The 16,376-nt window shown below is 38.5% G+C and overlaps 1 protein-coding gene across 2 annotated transcripts in view; it reads left to right on the forward strand.

Annotated features, from left to right (window-relative positions):
• LOC124777266 (sphingosine-1-phosphate lyase) overlaps nucleotides 1–16,376 on the forward strand; it is a 65,178-nt gene that overhangs the window by 30,692 nt on the left and 18,110 nt on the right. For both annotated transcript variants that reach the window (XM_047252600.1, XM_047252608.1), the window contains exons 4-8: nucleotides 3,109–3,345; nucleotides 3,520–3,729; nucleotides 14,079–14,214; nucleotides 14,485–14,587; nucleotides 14,660–14,806. In XM_047252600.1, the coding sequence (XP_047108556.1) occupies nucleotides 3,109–3,345; nucleotides 3,520–3,729; nucleotides 14,079–14,214; nucleotides 14,485–14,587; nucleotides 14,660–14,806 (833 nt within the window). The remainder of the gene's footprint in view (nucleotides 1–3,108; nucleotides 3,346–3,519; nucleotides 3,730–14,078; nucleotides 14,215–14,484; nucleotides 14,588–14,659; nucleotides 14,807–16,376) is intronic.

Here is a 16,376-nt window from a genome sequence, read left to right on the forward strand (position 1 = left end):
GAACAGACACAAATGTGCGAATGTGGGCGGTAGAGAATCCTCACGCATTTGTGCAGCAAATTCGCAATTCACCAAAAGTTAACGTGTTTTGTGCAATCTCATGGTTTAAAGTTTACGGCCCCTTTTTCTTCTGCGAAAAAAACATTACAGGACACGTGTATCTGAACATGCTGGAAAATTGGCTCATGCCACAACTGGAGACTGACAGCGCCGACTTCATCTTTCAACAGGATGGTGCTCCACCGCACTTCCATCATGATGTTCGGCATTTCTTAAACAAGAGATTGGAAAACCGATGGATCGGTCGTGGTGGAGATCATGATCAGCAATTCATGTCATGGCCTCCATGCTCTCCCGACTTAACCCCATGCGATTTCTTTCTGTGGGGTTATGTGAAAGATTCAGTGTTTAAACCTCCTCTACCAAGAAACGTGCCAGAACTGCGAGCTCGCATCAACGATGCTTTCGAACTCATTGATGGGGACATGCTGCGCCGAGTGTGGGAGGAACGTGATTATCGGCTTGATGTCTGCCGAATCACTAAAGGGGCACATATTGAACATTTGTGAATGCCTAAAAAAACTTTTTGAGTTTTTGTATGTGTGTGCAAAGCATTGTGAAAATATCTCAAATAATAAAGTTATTGTAGAGCTGTGAAATCGCTTCAATCTTTTGTAATAACCCTGTATTATCCATATGGGATGTTTTTGAGCAATGAAGACTTTCTTTCTTAAAGATGAGTTACCCATGAACATTATTCCATACGACATTATTGAATGGAAATATGCAAAATATGTCATCATATTGATTTGCCTTCCCCAAGATTTGCAATGATTCTAACTGCAAAAATGACTGAACTATGTTTTTTGGGAGTTCCAAAATGTGTTTCTTTCAGTTTAAATTCTCATTGATATGGGCAACTAAAAATTTTGAACTTTCCACCCTATTTATTATTTCCTCACTATGTATTACATTTACCACTGGTGTAGCACACCAAGATGTGCAGAACTGAATATGTTGTGTCTTTTTAAAATTGACGGAGAGACCATTCGCAGAAAACCAGTCTATGATAATTTTAAGAACTTCGTTTGCCATTTATTCTGTTTCTGTATATATATTAGGATGTTTACAATACTAGTGCCATCTGCAAAAAGAACCAATTCTGCTTCTTGTGTGTTAGACAGAGATTGTTTACATATATGAGAAATAATACTGGACCTAAGATTGAGCCTTGGAGAACCTCATGCATGATTTCTCCACAGTGAGAATTGTGTCCCCAGATTATATTGGTTGAATTACTAAGTACAACATTTTGCATTCTTTTGGTTAGATATGACATTATCCATTGGTTGGCTATAGCATTAGTACCATAAAACTTTAATTAGGAGAATAAATATTGGTGCATTGTTGAAAAAAATCTTGAATTTGCTGGACAGTATTAAAACTGCAGGCTGCTGATTAACAATACCTAGTCTTGTGGTGCAACATATCACTTTTGTGAAATGATGTGTTGAACAAGCACTTTTCGAACCGATGAATGGTAATTACCACTACAAAAAGTTTATTTTTTTAATAAATTAGATAATCTACTGTATGAATGTATGTTTTGCCTATGCACATGTATTGTGAAGTGGATGCACACATTGTACCTGCAAGCCAGAATGACAATAAACATTGTACCAGTTTGTTCTGTGTGAATTGATAATAGCATTTCAGTGTCAGTACCTGGCATAAGTATTTTCGTATGCATTAACTTATTTGCTTTTAATTCATTATAAATTTTCATTCCTATACAATTTCTAGTCGTGTGTGAACAAAATACTTTTTTGGATCTTGAACCATGGTGTGACTCAGTGTTTTTCACATTAACAAACACTGCTAGAGGTGGTAGAAGTAGTAAGTGACAGATAAAAATCCTCGCACTGACCAGGAATATGACCCCAGACCTTCAGGCATCTAGTGTGGCACTTTTACCACTGGGCCACTTTCCTGGGATGTCACATTTATCCATACATGGTGCACATCTGCTTCTGGAAGAGTAGGATGTATTGATGAGATAATCTGCTTTGCTGGGGAGCTTGAAAAGCACAATCAGTACTCAAAGCACTATCTTTGCCTCCAAATTTTCCATGTCTTAACCCTTCTATTGGGCCATATCAGTTTCTGTGTTCATTGTGTGAATATTGTGTCTTGCACTCTTTAATAGATACTGAAACCATGCAAACAGAATGTCTCTGGATATTGTTAGAGACCCTTTCAGCAACCGAGTCAATTCCAGCTGCTTTTACCACTGCTGTCCTGTGGATGTTAGTTACTCTTAATATCTACAGAGGATAATAATTATGGAACTTGATACAAAATTGCACTTGAAACTGAAAACAAAAAAACTTTGGAAGAAAGATGGCATTCCAGTGAAACCCTGTTGAGTAAATAGAAAAAATGTTATTTGAAGAAGACTGCAGAATGTTTCTGTTCTTCATAAAAATACCTCATGCAGGGACCTGGAGACAGGTAAATGAGACTAGAGCATGAACAGATGTATATAGTCAACATTTTTTCCGTTTGATATGCAAATGGAATAGAGTGGAAAGTCACGAATAATAGTATGAAGTACCCACAGCTGTGCACTGTCAGTGCCTTGAGGAGTATGTATGTAGATGCTAAATGGAAATGTTGGCCAGAATGCTTTTCATCTGCAACTGCGTGTAGATTGAAAATTCACCCTTTGCGCTTAACCAATGAAGGACAGTGTAACATATTGATGAGATATGAAAAAACAGTTAACAGTCAAATTGACAGCTTTTAGTATTGTTCAGAGTTTGTTCTTTGCTGTTCACTATTTCTGGGACTATATAGTGCAGAACAAACGTCTGATAGGTAGATCTATTGCTTGATGTCAGGAAACCAGAAATTTATTCAAGAGTTTCTCATTACTTCTTCAGTGTTCTTGTGCCAAAATAAGTCAGAACGTATAATGATGAGATATTATCGGAACAGGGGAAAATTTCTTCAGCACTAAGATGTAGCTCGTAAAAATGTTTTCACTAAGTATTGTATTTTATGTTCTTAGAAACTATTCTTAAAATGTACTGAAACTGTCTGCTGCAGATGACTACAGGTGGAACTGAATCTATATTGATGGCATGCAAAGCATATCGCGACTACGCAAAATTTGAGAGGGGTATCAAACATCCGGAGATTGTTTTGCCAAAAACAGCCCATCCAGCATTTGACAAGGCTGCATTGTATTTCGGCATGAGAATCAAACATGTTCCTGTTGATCCTGTCACCACCAAAGTCAATATAAGGGCAATGAAGAATTCTATCAGTAAAAATACGTGCATGGTATGTTACCCTATGTAATTGCTCATTTCTGTTTCACTACATTCACTTTTTAGTTTTTGTTTTAGGTAATGGGAACAATGCAATATGTGAGCGTTTTCAGAATAAAGTTTTATTACTCATTGTTAAGGTTATGCTACCTGAAAGTGAAATGTTGAAAGTGATTTGTGTTTACAGCTAGTTGGATCAGTGCCAAACTTCCCCTATGGAACTATGGATGACATTGAGGCTATAGCAGAATTAGGAAGGAGATACAACATACCTGTACATGTAGATGCCTGCTTAGGAGGTTTTGTCATTGTCTTCATGCAAAAAGCAGGCTACAAATTACCACCATTTGATTTTTCTGTTCCTGGAGTTACAAGTATATCAGCAGATACACACAAGGTGAGTGTAATCAGTAAGTTGCTACCTTATATCCTCTTGAAGACAGACAGAGCAGTTACAGAGGAGTTACAAGTATATCAGCAGATACACACAAGGTGAGTGTAATCAGTAAGTTGCTACCTTATATCCTCTTGAAGACAGACAGAGCAGTGTTTGAACTGGGAAACGGAAGTACTACAGTTTAGTGTGGGATTCATTTAGGATCATATTTATGGGCACAAATGGCACCATACAAAAGACCCAAAACTGATGTGCAGTATGTTATTGAGGATGCCATTTATTTAACCCCTTAAACAGTGGACAATACTCACAATGTATTCTTACATTCGGTAAGATCCATATGCCCTCCTGGTTGTGCCAAACAGTGAGCCACTGTGGGAACTCTGCCAGTTTAGGCGAGGTGTGGGCTTGGGAAATGTGAATACATGGAAGAAGCCTGGAGATACTGGAAGGTGTCAGATAGATTATATAATGGTAAGACAGAGATTTAGGAACCAGGTTTTAAATTGTAAGACATTTCCAGGGGCAGATGTGGACTCTGACCACAATGTATTGGTTATGAACTGTAGATTAAAACTGAAGAAACTGCAAAAGGGTGGGAATTTAATGAGATGGGACCTGGGTAAACTGACAGAACCAGAGGTTGTAGAGAGTTTCAGGCACAGCATTAGGGAACGATTGACAAGAATGGGGAAAAGAAATACAGTAGAAGAAGAATGGGTAGCTTTGAGAGATGAAATAGTGAAGGCAGCAGAGGATCAAGTAGATAAAAAGACGAGGACTAATAGAATAGATAAAAAGACGAGGACTAATAGAAATCCTTGGGTAACAGAAGAGGTATTGAATTTAACTGATGAAAAGAGAAAATACAAAAATGCAGTAAATAAAGCAGGCAAAAAGGAATACAAACGTCTCAAAAACGAGATAGACAGGAAGTGCAAAATGGCAAAGCAGGGATGGCTCAAGGACAAATGTAAGGATGTAGAGTCGTATATCACTTGGGGTAAGATAGATACTACCTACAGGAAAATTAAAGAGGCCTCCGGAGAAAAGAGAACCACTTGCATGAATATCAAGAGTTCAGATGGAAACCCAGTTCTAAGCAAAGAAGGGAAAACAGAAAGGTGGGAGTATATAGAGGGTCTATACCTACGTCGAAACAAGGTCCCGAGAGTAGACATCATTCCATTAGAACTACTGACAGCCTTGGGAGAGCCAGCCCTGACAACACTCTACCATCTGGTGAGCAAGATTTATGAGACAGGCGAAATACCCTGAGACTTCCAGAAGAATATAATAACTCCAATCCCAAAGAAAGCAGGTGTTGACAGATGTGGAAATTACCGAACTATCAGTTTAATAAGCCATGACTGCAAGATACTAACACGAATTCTTTACAGACGAATGGAAAAACTGGTAGAAGCTGACCTCGGGGAAGATCAGTTTGGATTCCGTAGAAATGTTGGAACATGTGAGGCAATACTGACCCTACGATTTCTCTTAGAAAATAGATTAAGGAAAGGCAAACCTACATTTCTAGCATTGGTAGACTTAGAGAAAGCTTTTGACAATGTTGACTGGAATACTCTCCTTCAAATTCTGAAAGTGGCAGGGGTACAATACAGGGAGCAAAAGGCTTTTACAATTTGTACAGAAAGCAGATGGCAGTTATAAGAGTCAAGGGACATGAAAGGGAAGCAGTGGTTGGGAAGGGAGTGAGACAGGGTTGTAGCCTCTCCCCAATGCCATTCAATCTGTATCTTGAGCAAGCAGTAAAGGAAAAGAAAGAAAAGTTCGGAGTAGGTATTAAAATCCATGGAGAAGAAATAAAAACTTTGAGGTTCGCCGATGACATTGTAATTCTGTCAGACACAGCAGAGGACCTGGAAGAGCAGCTGAACGGAATGGACAGTATCTTGAAAGGAGGATATAAGATGAACATCAACAAAAGCAAAACAAGGATAATGGAATGTAGTCGAATTAAGTCTGGAGATGCTGAGGGAATTAGATTAGGAAATGAGATGGTTAAAGTAGTAAATGAGTTTTGCTATTTGGGGAGCAAACTAACTGATGATGGTCGAAGTAGAGGGGATATAAAATGTAGACTGGCAATGCAAGGAAAGCGTTTCTGAAGAAGAGAAATTTGTTAACATCGAGTATAGATTTAAGTGTCAGGAAGTCGTTTCTGAAAGTATTTGTATGAAGTGTAGCCATGTATGGAAGTGAAGCATGGACGATAAATAGTTTAGACAAGAAGACAATAGAAGTTTTGAAATGTGTTGCTACAGAAGAATGCTGAATATTAGGTGGGAAGATCACATAACTAATGAGGTGTTGAATAGAATTGGGGAGAAGAGAAATTTGTGGCACAACTTGACTAGAGACATCAAGCGATCACCAATTTAGTATTGGAGGGCAGCGTGGTGGGTAAAACTCGTAGAGGGAGACCACGAGACGAATACACTAGAGAAATTCAGAAGGATGTAGGTTGCAGTAGGTACTGGGAGATGAAGAAACTTGCACAGGATAGAGTAGCATGGAGAGCTGCATCAAACCAGTCTCTGGACTGAAGACAACAACAACAACAACAACAACAACACAAACAATGTGGAGCAGTTACAGTCAATCTTCTGAGTCACATATGTAATGCATCACTAACTCAAGATATTTCCCCAGGCAGGTTACAATATGCCATTGTCAAGCCTCTCTACAAAATAGGGGACACCATAGACGTCAATAATTACCAGCCAGTATCCATGCTTTCAGCATTTTCAAAAATCATTGGGAAAGTAATGTACTCAAGAGTGGTCAGCCACCTCAACAGTAATGGGATACTTAGTAAACCACAGTTTGGATTCCAAAAATGCTGTTCCACTGAGACAGCAATATACAATTTCACTGCCCACATATAGAGTCTTTAAATAGTAAGATGTCACCAATATGAATTTTCTCTGACTTTTTCAAAGCATTTGATTGTGTGAACCATGACATTATGCTCCAGAAATTACAATTCTATGATATAAATGGAACAGCACATGAATGGTTTAAGTCACATCTACAGAACAGGATTCAGAAAGTTTCTTTATATGGTTTAATGATTGAAGGAAGTTTGCCACTTCACCCAACTGGGGTGTTCCACAAGGTTCGACAATGGGTCACCTTCTGTTCTTGATGTATGTGAATGACCTCCCTTCTTATCTGAAACAAGAAGCTAAACTGACCGTGTTTGCTGATCATACAAGCATAATTATTAATCCAGTAAAAGAAACTCCAACAGAAAATGACACAAATACTATAGCAATATTATGGAAAGGAAAGTTGCTACTCACCATATAGCAGAGATGGCTGACAGTGAACAAGTAAAAATAATACTGGCAATACTCGCACTACTGCTGCTGTTGCCAATAATAGTGGTAATAGTTATATTAACAGTAATAGCAATAATAACTATAAAAGTGATAATAATCATAGTGCCAGGTATAAGAAGGATGCATACAAAATAGACGTTTACAATATAGTGAGTTCTGGGGAAAGGAAATTTAAGGAGACTGCATCAGCTAAGAAAATTGGAAAATGAGAAAGATTAGGTCAGACAGTGGGATGTACAAGGATAACAAGCGCCTACAGGGATGATGGTAATCTTATTGTTAGGAGATACGTCATTAACTGTCTTTTGAAGCTGGGGATGTCAGTTTGTTCTCTAACATGATGTGTGAGGTTGTTCCATAGTCAGGTTCCTGCTACTGAGAAGGGCTCGGAGAAAGTCCTCGAATGATGGAATGGGACAGATAGGGGGGTGGGAGCAGATGTTTCTTCCATGTTGTTGAGACAACAGGAGTAAGGTCGGGGAGAGATATGAAGCAGTGTTCATTTATAAGACAATAGAGACGACAGAGCATATTGAAATCTCCTCACTTGTCTGTGTGCAGACTGGGTAGCTGTGAATATGATGGTGAAATGTGATCAAAGAGAATTGAACAGCACAGATATAAGAAACACAAGTATTCATAGCCAGCTCCAAGTACCACGAACTTTCCTGAGAAGGAAAAAATCATTGCCGTCAATAATGACAGGAAGTATAAGTGTTTGTACAAGTTTCTTTTTCATGTCAACAGAGAAGAGTGAGGGCACAGAGAGAGGCTGATGCCTTCTTGCACGCTGCAGTTATCTGCTCAGTACAATTTAGATCTTCATTTACAAGGTGTACAACTTTTCTTCCGCAATTTTTTCCCCAACATTTGAGGCTTTAATGAAACAAATTGGTTACACATGTATCATTCAAAGTATTTTCCATCGCTGGCCACTACTTCCTCCCATCCTTTGGGCAGTGTATGAATCCCGCGTCGAAAAACTTGTTCATCTTTTGAAGCGATCCACAAATCGATCCAATTTGTGACATCTTCATGAAATGGGAAGTATTGGTCAGCCAGGCCATGCGCCATTGATCTAAACAGGTGATAGTCAGAGGGGGCAATGCTGGAGAATACGTTGGGTGGGGTGGGATTTCCCATTTTAACATTTCCAAGTATGTTTTGACCTCTTTTGCAAAGTGGGGTCTAATGTTGTGCTGCAAAATCACTTTATCGTGCCTCTCACTGTATTGTGGCCGTTTGTCTTTTAATGCTCTGCTCATACGCATTAATTGTGTTCGATAATGAGCACCTGTGATTGTTTCATTTGGTTTTAACACCTCATAGTACATGACGCTGAGCTGGTCCCACCAAATGCAGAGCATTATCTTGGAGACGTGAATATTCGGTTTGGCCGTTGATGTGGAAGCATGGCCAGGATATCCCTATGATTTTTTGTGCCTGGGGTAATCGTAATGAACCCATTTTTCATCCCTGGTCACAATGTGATGCAGAAATCTCTTCCGTTTTTGCCTCTGAAGCAACTGTTCACAAACACCATTCAACGTCTCTTGGTTTCAGCTCACACGGGACCCAAGTTTCTTCTTTCTGTATCAGGCCCATAGCCTTGAGACATTTTAAAATGGCTTGCTGTGTCACTCCCACTAATCATGCCCATTCTTCTTGAGTTTGACGCGAGTCTTCACTCAACAATGTCTCCAATTCTGCATCTTCGAAAACATTCTCTCTTCCACTACCATGCTGGTCTATGACGTTAAAATCACCGTTCTTGAAGTGTTGAAACAACTCACAACACGTTCTTTCACTTACAAGGTGAGGAGTTTTCAATACACTCTGTTGTCTTATAAATGAACACTGTGCTTCATATCTCCTCTCGACCTTACTCCTGTTGTCTCAACAACATGGAAGAAACATCTGCTCGTAGCCCCCATTCTGTCCCATTCCATCATTCAAGGACTTTCTCCGAGCCCTTCTCAGTAGCAGGAACCTGACTATGGAACAACCTCACGCATTATGTTAGAGAACAAAATGACATCCCCAGCTTCAAAAGACAGTTAATGACATATCTCCTAAAGCAACAATAAGATTACCATTGTCCTTGCATGTGCTCGTTGTCTGTGTACATCCCCCTGTCTGACCTAATCTTCCTCATTTTCCAATTTTCTTAGCTGATGCAGTCTCCTTAAATTTCCTTTCCCCAGAACTCACTGTATGGTAAACGTCTATTTTGTATACATCCTTCTTATACCTGGCACTATGATTATCGTCACTTTTATTGCTATTATTGCTATTACTATTAATATTACTATTACCACTATTATTGGCAACAGCAGCAGTAGTGCGAGTATTGCCAGTATTATTTTTACTTGTTCACTGTCAGCCATCTCTGCTATATGGTGAGTAGCAACTTTCCTTTCCATAATATTGCTATAGTATTTGTGTCATTTTCTGTTGGAGTTTCTTTTACTGGATTAATAATTATGCTTGTATGATCAGCAAACACGGTCAGTTTAGCTTCTTGTTTCAGATAAGAAGGGAGGTCATTCACATATATCAAGAACAGAAGGTGACCCATTGTCGAACCTTGTGGAACACCCCAGTTGGGTGAAGTGGCAAACTTCCTTCAATCATTAAACCATATAAAGAAACTTTCTGAATCCTGTTCTGTAGATGTGACTTAAACCATTCATGTGCTGTTCCATTTATACCATAGAATTGTAATTTCTGGAGCATAATGTCATGGTTCACACAATCAAATGCTTTGGAAAAGTCAGAGAAAATTCCTGTTGGTGACATCTTACTATTTAAAGACTCTATATGTGGGCAGTGAAATTATATATTGCTGTCTCTGTGGAACAGCATTTTTGGAATCCAAACTGTGGTTTACTAAGTATCCCGTTACTGTTGAGGTGGCTGACCACTCTTGAGTATGTTACTTTCTCGATGATTTTTGAAAATGCTGAAAGCATGGATACTGGCCAGTAATTATTGACATCTGTGGTGTCCCCTATTTTGTAGAGAGGCTTGACAATGGCATATTTTAACCTGTCTGGAAAAGTATCTTCAGTTAGTGATGCATTACATATGTGACTCAGAACATTGGCTGTAACTGCTCAACATTAGGTATCATCCACTCCGACAGAATGCTTTTTTTTCCCAAAGGTTTAATGATTTTTCTTATTTCGCAAGAGGTTGTCAGGTGAAAATTAATCTGACTAAGGTTTCTCAAAACTGACTCTTCCATGTACTGCTTGGCTTTTTATTTTGGACTATGGTCACCAATTTTTTCACCTCCACTTAAGAAATTGCCATTAAGTATATTAGCCACTTGTGTACTGTTGGTTAAGATTGTCTTATCCTCTTTAATAAATAATACTACCTACTGCAGTGGTTAATTCTCCTGTCTACCTTCTAACAGCATTCCATGTTGATTTGATTTTGTTGCCCAAGTTGTTATTTTCATCTCTAATATACATATTTCTTGATTTTCTGACAACTTTTCTCAGTAAGTTACAATAATTTTATAGTGTAAAATTACTTTTGGGTCTTTACTAATTACTATTGTCTCATACACTTTTCTTTTCCTTTCTAAAGACACTTTGTATCTGTAGTAGTATAACATTTCTTTGAAAACTGGTAAAACTGGCGTTACATATAGTAATTTTTTTGTGCAAAAATGTTCAAAAAGGGATATAAATTTATCAAGAAATGTGTTGCATTTATCATTAGCATTTGGTTCGTAATATGCATCTCCTCCATTAATATTTCTTAAACTTTCTCTGATGTGCTCTATAGATACCAGGTTGAGCAACCTTAACACTTTTACTTAATGGTTTCTGAACTGTGCGCCCTGATTGGTTTTGTAAGTTAATCAATTGTGCATCATGGTCTGATAGTCCATTTATCACAGGGAAAGCATGTGTTTGTTTTACGTCCCCTTGCCATACAAATACATTATCTATTAGATTACTATTGTCTTGAGCTATATGTGTAGGTAAATTGATCACTGATTCTAAGTTGTATGTCGTTAATAACACTTCTAGTTCACTTTTCCTATCAGAATTGCTTAGAAAGTTTACATTGAAATCACCACAGATTAATAACTTCTTCTTTTTGTCTGACAAATAGGGAATCAAACTTTTTTTTGAATAGCTCCCAATCTAATAATGGGGACTTGTACACTTTATCAACACTACATTATCTAGCTGTAGTTCACTTGAACAAACTTCGAAGTGTTGATTGACACAAAATTTGCTTACTTCTTCAGTTTTGTATGTATGTCCTTGTTTTGTGTAAATGGCAACTACTGTTTTATCCATGCCAGATCTGCAAGTGTAAGAATCTAAATTATAATCATTTATACTGACACCTTCCATCCCCACAGTTACATGGTATTCAGACAGACAAAGTATATCAACCTCATTTTTATTTTTGACATCATCTAAACACACTAATAACTCATCTACTTTATATTTTATTCTCCTGATATTTTGATGAAGTAAGTTAATACTACCCTTAGCTTTATCCCTATTTACTGTACGTGAAGCTTCTTCTTCCCCCTTCCTATTGAGGTGCAGGCCATGTGTTGTCTATTCCCACCTACCAATAGCATCAACTGGAACAATACTCCTCTGAGATTTTGTCGGTGTCTGAAGCATCATGTTCAGCTCAGTGTTAACATGCCTTACAACAGTGTTTACCCAGTGCTGATCATGGCACTGAAAGACCTCCACAAACTCCACATTTGTGTGCCCAGTTACTGCTCCTATTTTATCCATGTCACTCCTAATACTATATCTTGGGTTCACAGCCAGGCTGTTTCCTGTTGGACTTGAATTCGGGAGGACGATGGTTCAAACCCATGTCCGGCCACCCTGAGTTAGGTTTTCCGCGTTTACCCTAAATCAGTTCAGGCAATTGCCAGGCTGGTTCTTTTGAAGGAGCATGGTGAACTTCCTTTCCCATCCTTCCCTAATCTGATGGGACCGATGACCTCACTGTGTGGTCCTCTCCCCCAAATTCAACCAACCTGATCTTCCTTCTCGAAGTCCCTGTGTAGCTGATCTAAGTTTTCTGTTGCTCACTCTCGATGGAGCCACTGTGTTGTTTATGTGGGTTCCTGGTCACATTGGTCTGATGGGAAATGAGGCTGCTGATGCTGCTGCCAAGGCTGCAGCCCTGGAACCTTGGCCCACTAGTTCTTCCATTCCATCTGATGACATCTGTGTTGCTGTGTGTCAGCAGGTGATATCACTTTGGCATCACCACTGGTCCTCCCTTCATGGGAACAAGCTCTGGGAAATTAAATCTTTTCCAGCAGCTCGGATGACCTCCTCTGGGCCCTCTCGCCATGAGGAGATCATTTTACCAAGGTTGTGTATTTGGCACTGTCTTTTAGCCGGCACCATTTGTTAAGTGCTGCTCCCCCACCGCTTTGTGCTCATTGCCCTCAACCTTTGATGTTTTGGTGTTTCCTGACAGAACGCCCTTTCTTTAACCACTTAAGCTCCAATTTACGTTTGCCGTCTGAGTTATTGGCCGTTTTAGTGAGCGACGCGAGGGCTGTCGACAGCATTTTATGTTTTATCCATTGTAGCAATATGGTGAACGACATTTAATCTTTGGTTCAGGGCCTCTGTTTCTCTACGGCATATTTTATGGATATTGCTCCAAGTACCTTCTTTTTAGATGTATTTCCTTCCGTCGATTGGGCTAGACATGTAGTCGCTTTTAACTCCTTTTTTTGTCTTCATGTTTTACAGTTCTGACATGGGTGCGTATGGCCTTCGTTTTTGCATCCTAAAACAAAACAAATGAACATGACATTACTATGTGAGTGTTCCTTCCGCTACCACCACCTATGATTTATCATTACGTGCTTTTATTCCTTCAAGTTTTTTCCATCTTTGGTACTATTCTTGAACCTGTGAAAATATTTTCACTTTCTGACATTGTCGATTCTTGTGTGTTTGTGTGCTATCAAATCCAGTCACTACCCAGAAGGATCTGATGTTGTCTACTGGATCTGAAGATGGCTGTTTGAGATGATCGAAACTGTTCATCTGTAAACATAATTGTGATGTGTTGGAAAATCAATAAAAGAAGTTGGCCACTGTTAGCAGTTTGTGATATGTTATCATTTTTCTTTTCTTTGGTCCTCTCCAGAAGAATATAATTTGTCCCAAAGGGTTTTTAATGTTGCTGTCTGCTAAATTTGTTTGATTCTTAATCTATCTGTGAAAATTCACAACTTTATTTTAATGGCTGTAATTTTACTTTTCTGTTTTGAGAACTTCAGAAAAGAACAACACATTGCATCTAAGTAATAGCTGTGATACTGAGGCCAAGTCAGTCTGTTGCAACTTTCGTTGTTGTTGTTGGTGGTGGTGGTGGTTGGGGGGGGGGGGGGTTTGCAAGTCCCAAAATGTGGTGGCAAAGTGAGTAAAACTATGTGGGGTTAGTTGGAAGTAGAGACAAACCAGTGGTGTGCTGAAGTTTGAAGTTAGTTGATTGAAGTATGTACAGATCAGTCAGTTGAGAGAGCGCCACCTATAAAATACATTTAAATTTGCTTCTGCCACAAGTACAGTGCATAGACTACTGATTGTCTTCATCACACTATTTGCTTCATTTGCTTGTTACTCTCAATGGTGTAATGGGTAGAAAGAAAAAGACTTTATTTATCATACTATTGTTCCATAATTTATTAGATTTTTCCAGTTGATTAATTGTGTTATAGTCTCTTCTGCAAAGAAAGCAATTCTAGCATTAACTTTCCCCTACATAATTTAATAATTGAATGTTGATTAACTTTAAGTTCAGTAAAATCCTCTGGAGTGTGTGTGACTGTCAAGCTGTATGAGAACCATCATTTCACATGGAGCCTTATTCAGAAGTATATAATTTGTGGTAACTTTTGATCATAGAAACCAGAGGCTTAAATAAATTTGTGAGTAATATATTTACTTTTATTTTTAGTATGGATTTGCACCAAAGGGATCATCAGTTGTTTTATATTCTGAACCAAAGTACCGCCACCATCAGTTCACTGTTACCACTGATTGGCCAGGTGGTGTATACGGGTCTCCGTGTGTAAGTGGCTCCAGGGCAGGAGGTGTGTACACTACATCTATGATAAAAGCATGTGTCTTAATAAGGAGTTCATGGTATTTGTGAATGTACTGCAGCACCTCTGCAAGTCCTATGCAGGCACATGTTATCAACATGCATGCATATCTTACTACCTAGAGTTGTCAGAAAATATTTATATCCTAGGTTTTACTTATTTTAATATGCATAATATTTTAGCTTGTCTTGACATGTTTCCTATGAAAAGATGATGTATAAATTTAACATAACTGACTTTCTTATTTTGCTTTTGTAGGTATTATAGCAGCTTGCTGGGCTACAATGATGTACTTTGGCTTAGATGGTTATGTTGAGGCAACAAAAAAAATTGTATCCACAACAAAGAAGATTGAGGAAGGGTAAGTGGAAACAGTTGATTTCTGACATGTTTATTGTGGGCTGGAACCTGAAACAATAATTTTGTGTTACAGATTGCGTAAAATGAAAGGGATATTTGTTTTCGGAACTGCTGACACATCAGTGGTAGCAATTGGCTCCAATGATTTTCATATTTATAGACTGTCAGATGCAATTACTAAACGTGGTTGGAATATTAATGCACTCCAGTTTCCACCTGGGTAAGTTCCTGGCAATTTCAGTTGCTATTCATGTGATTAGTCCATTTCTCTTATTGAAAAGTTGCTTATGCATGCTGGAAGATTATTTATCCTGATGATGAGATGTTACTATTTTTTAGCAGCTTCTTGTTGTTTACTTGCAGCCAGTAGTTCCTGAAAAGGGATGGCATGTGACAGCTGCTGACACAAAGACTGCCCAAATATAGTACTTGTTGCACTTCTCCTTCTTAAACCTTCAGAAGAGAATTTGATTCCCCTAAATGTCACAATACTAACTGTGAGATAGGGATAACACAATGTTGGCACAATTTTCATTCTGTCACATGCTTCCAGGATAATTTTCGTTCTGTCAGATGTTTCCACTTGAATTTTTCTATCACTTGAGTATGTGCTTCAAATTGTCTGTCAGTGTATTATTTACAGCAGTTGTTGGAAGCTAAAGAAAGAATATTTTGCTTTGTTTCGTAGTGAAATTTATACACAAATTCTATTCCACATGTTTTGTTCCATAAATATGTTTTTTCCTTCTTCTGCACACAAGCAACCAGTGCTCATATTTGAAAGTCTCTTGTAAATTTCACCATCTGAAACGAGGCACTTTGATAGTGGTAGTGGCAGAAGGTCTCCCTTGGTAGCTGAGGTTACTAACTCAATCTTGTGACAACTGGTTCAAATATTGCTGCTCGAATGTGTGTTCATCACTAGTATGTAGCTGATAAGAGGACAAAAGATGTGGCAAGTTTCTGGACAACAGACTGTGTACCAGTGCCAAAGGTTAAAATCAAAACCTTTCTGCAGTGTTTTCATGTGACAGTTATCAGTCCTCCTTATAGAGTATTCTTCAAAAGGGATGGACCACGTGCAACCACTAGGGTTCACCTTCATTCCATTATTTTATTCTGCATTAAAATAAACATGCGTTCACAGTCGAATACTGCGCAAGGCTCACCACACCACCCATGTGACACAGATATATTCTTGAAAAATCCAGGATGAAATAATGACAGTATTATGAAAATGATAGATTACAACTCACCTGTAGGTTCTGGTGGACATTCACTGTGATACATATTACCGATGTACGATAATTGGAATATCTGTGTCTTGACCACTACTGACTTTATTCCAGTCTTAGCTTCCAAGAATAACAGAGATGTCCCTTTTACTGTGTAAATATTCTTGTAATAAAGCATTATTATCATTCTGTACCGTGTCATACCTCTATTATATTGTACCTTCACCGTAGTCACACTACATGGTTATCACTGATAGTGTGTTTTTTAATACAATATTTATTTTTACATTGAGTTGCAAACTTTCATAGGTATATAAAACATACAAAATACAGCTTGTGCGATTAATGTAACAGTGTTTGGAATTTTGACTTTAATTTAACTGATGCATGTGCCGAGTACACAGGCACGCATACGTCTTACCATTGCAAAAGCGAGCTCACGAAGCCATGCTGTACGAGTCTTAAACAATTCTGTTCCCAGCTGCTACTGTGCTGCATATTGTTAAGTCACACTATAACAAACTTTACATGGTCTCCCTTTTAAATAATGGGAAT

The sequence above is a fragment of the Schistocerca piceifrons genome, chromosome 1 (assembly GCF_021461385.2).
Source record: "Schistocerca piceifrons isolate TAMUIC-IGC-003096 chromosome 1, iqSchPice1.1, whole genome shotgun sequence".
Taxonomy (NCBI): Eukaryota; Metazoa; Arthropoda; class Insecta; order Orthoptera; family Acrididae; genus Schistocerca; species Schistocerca piceifrons.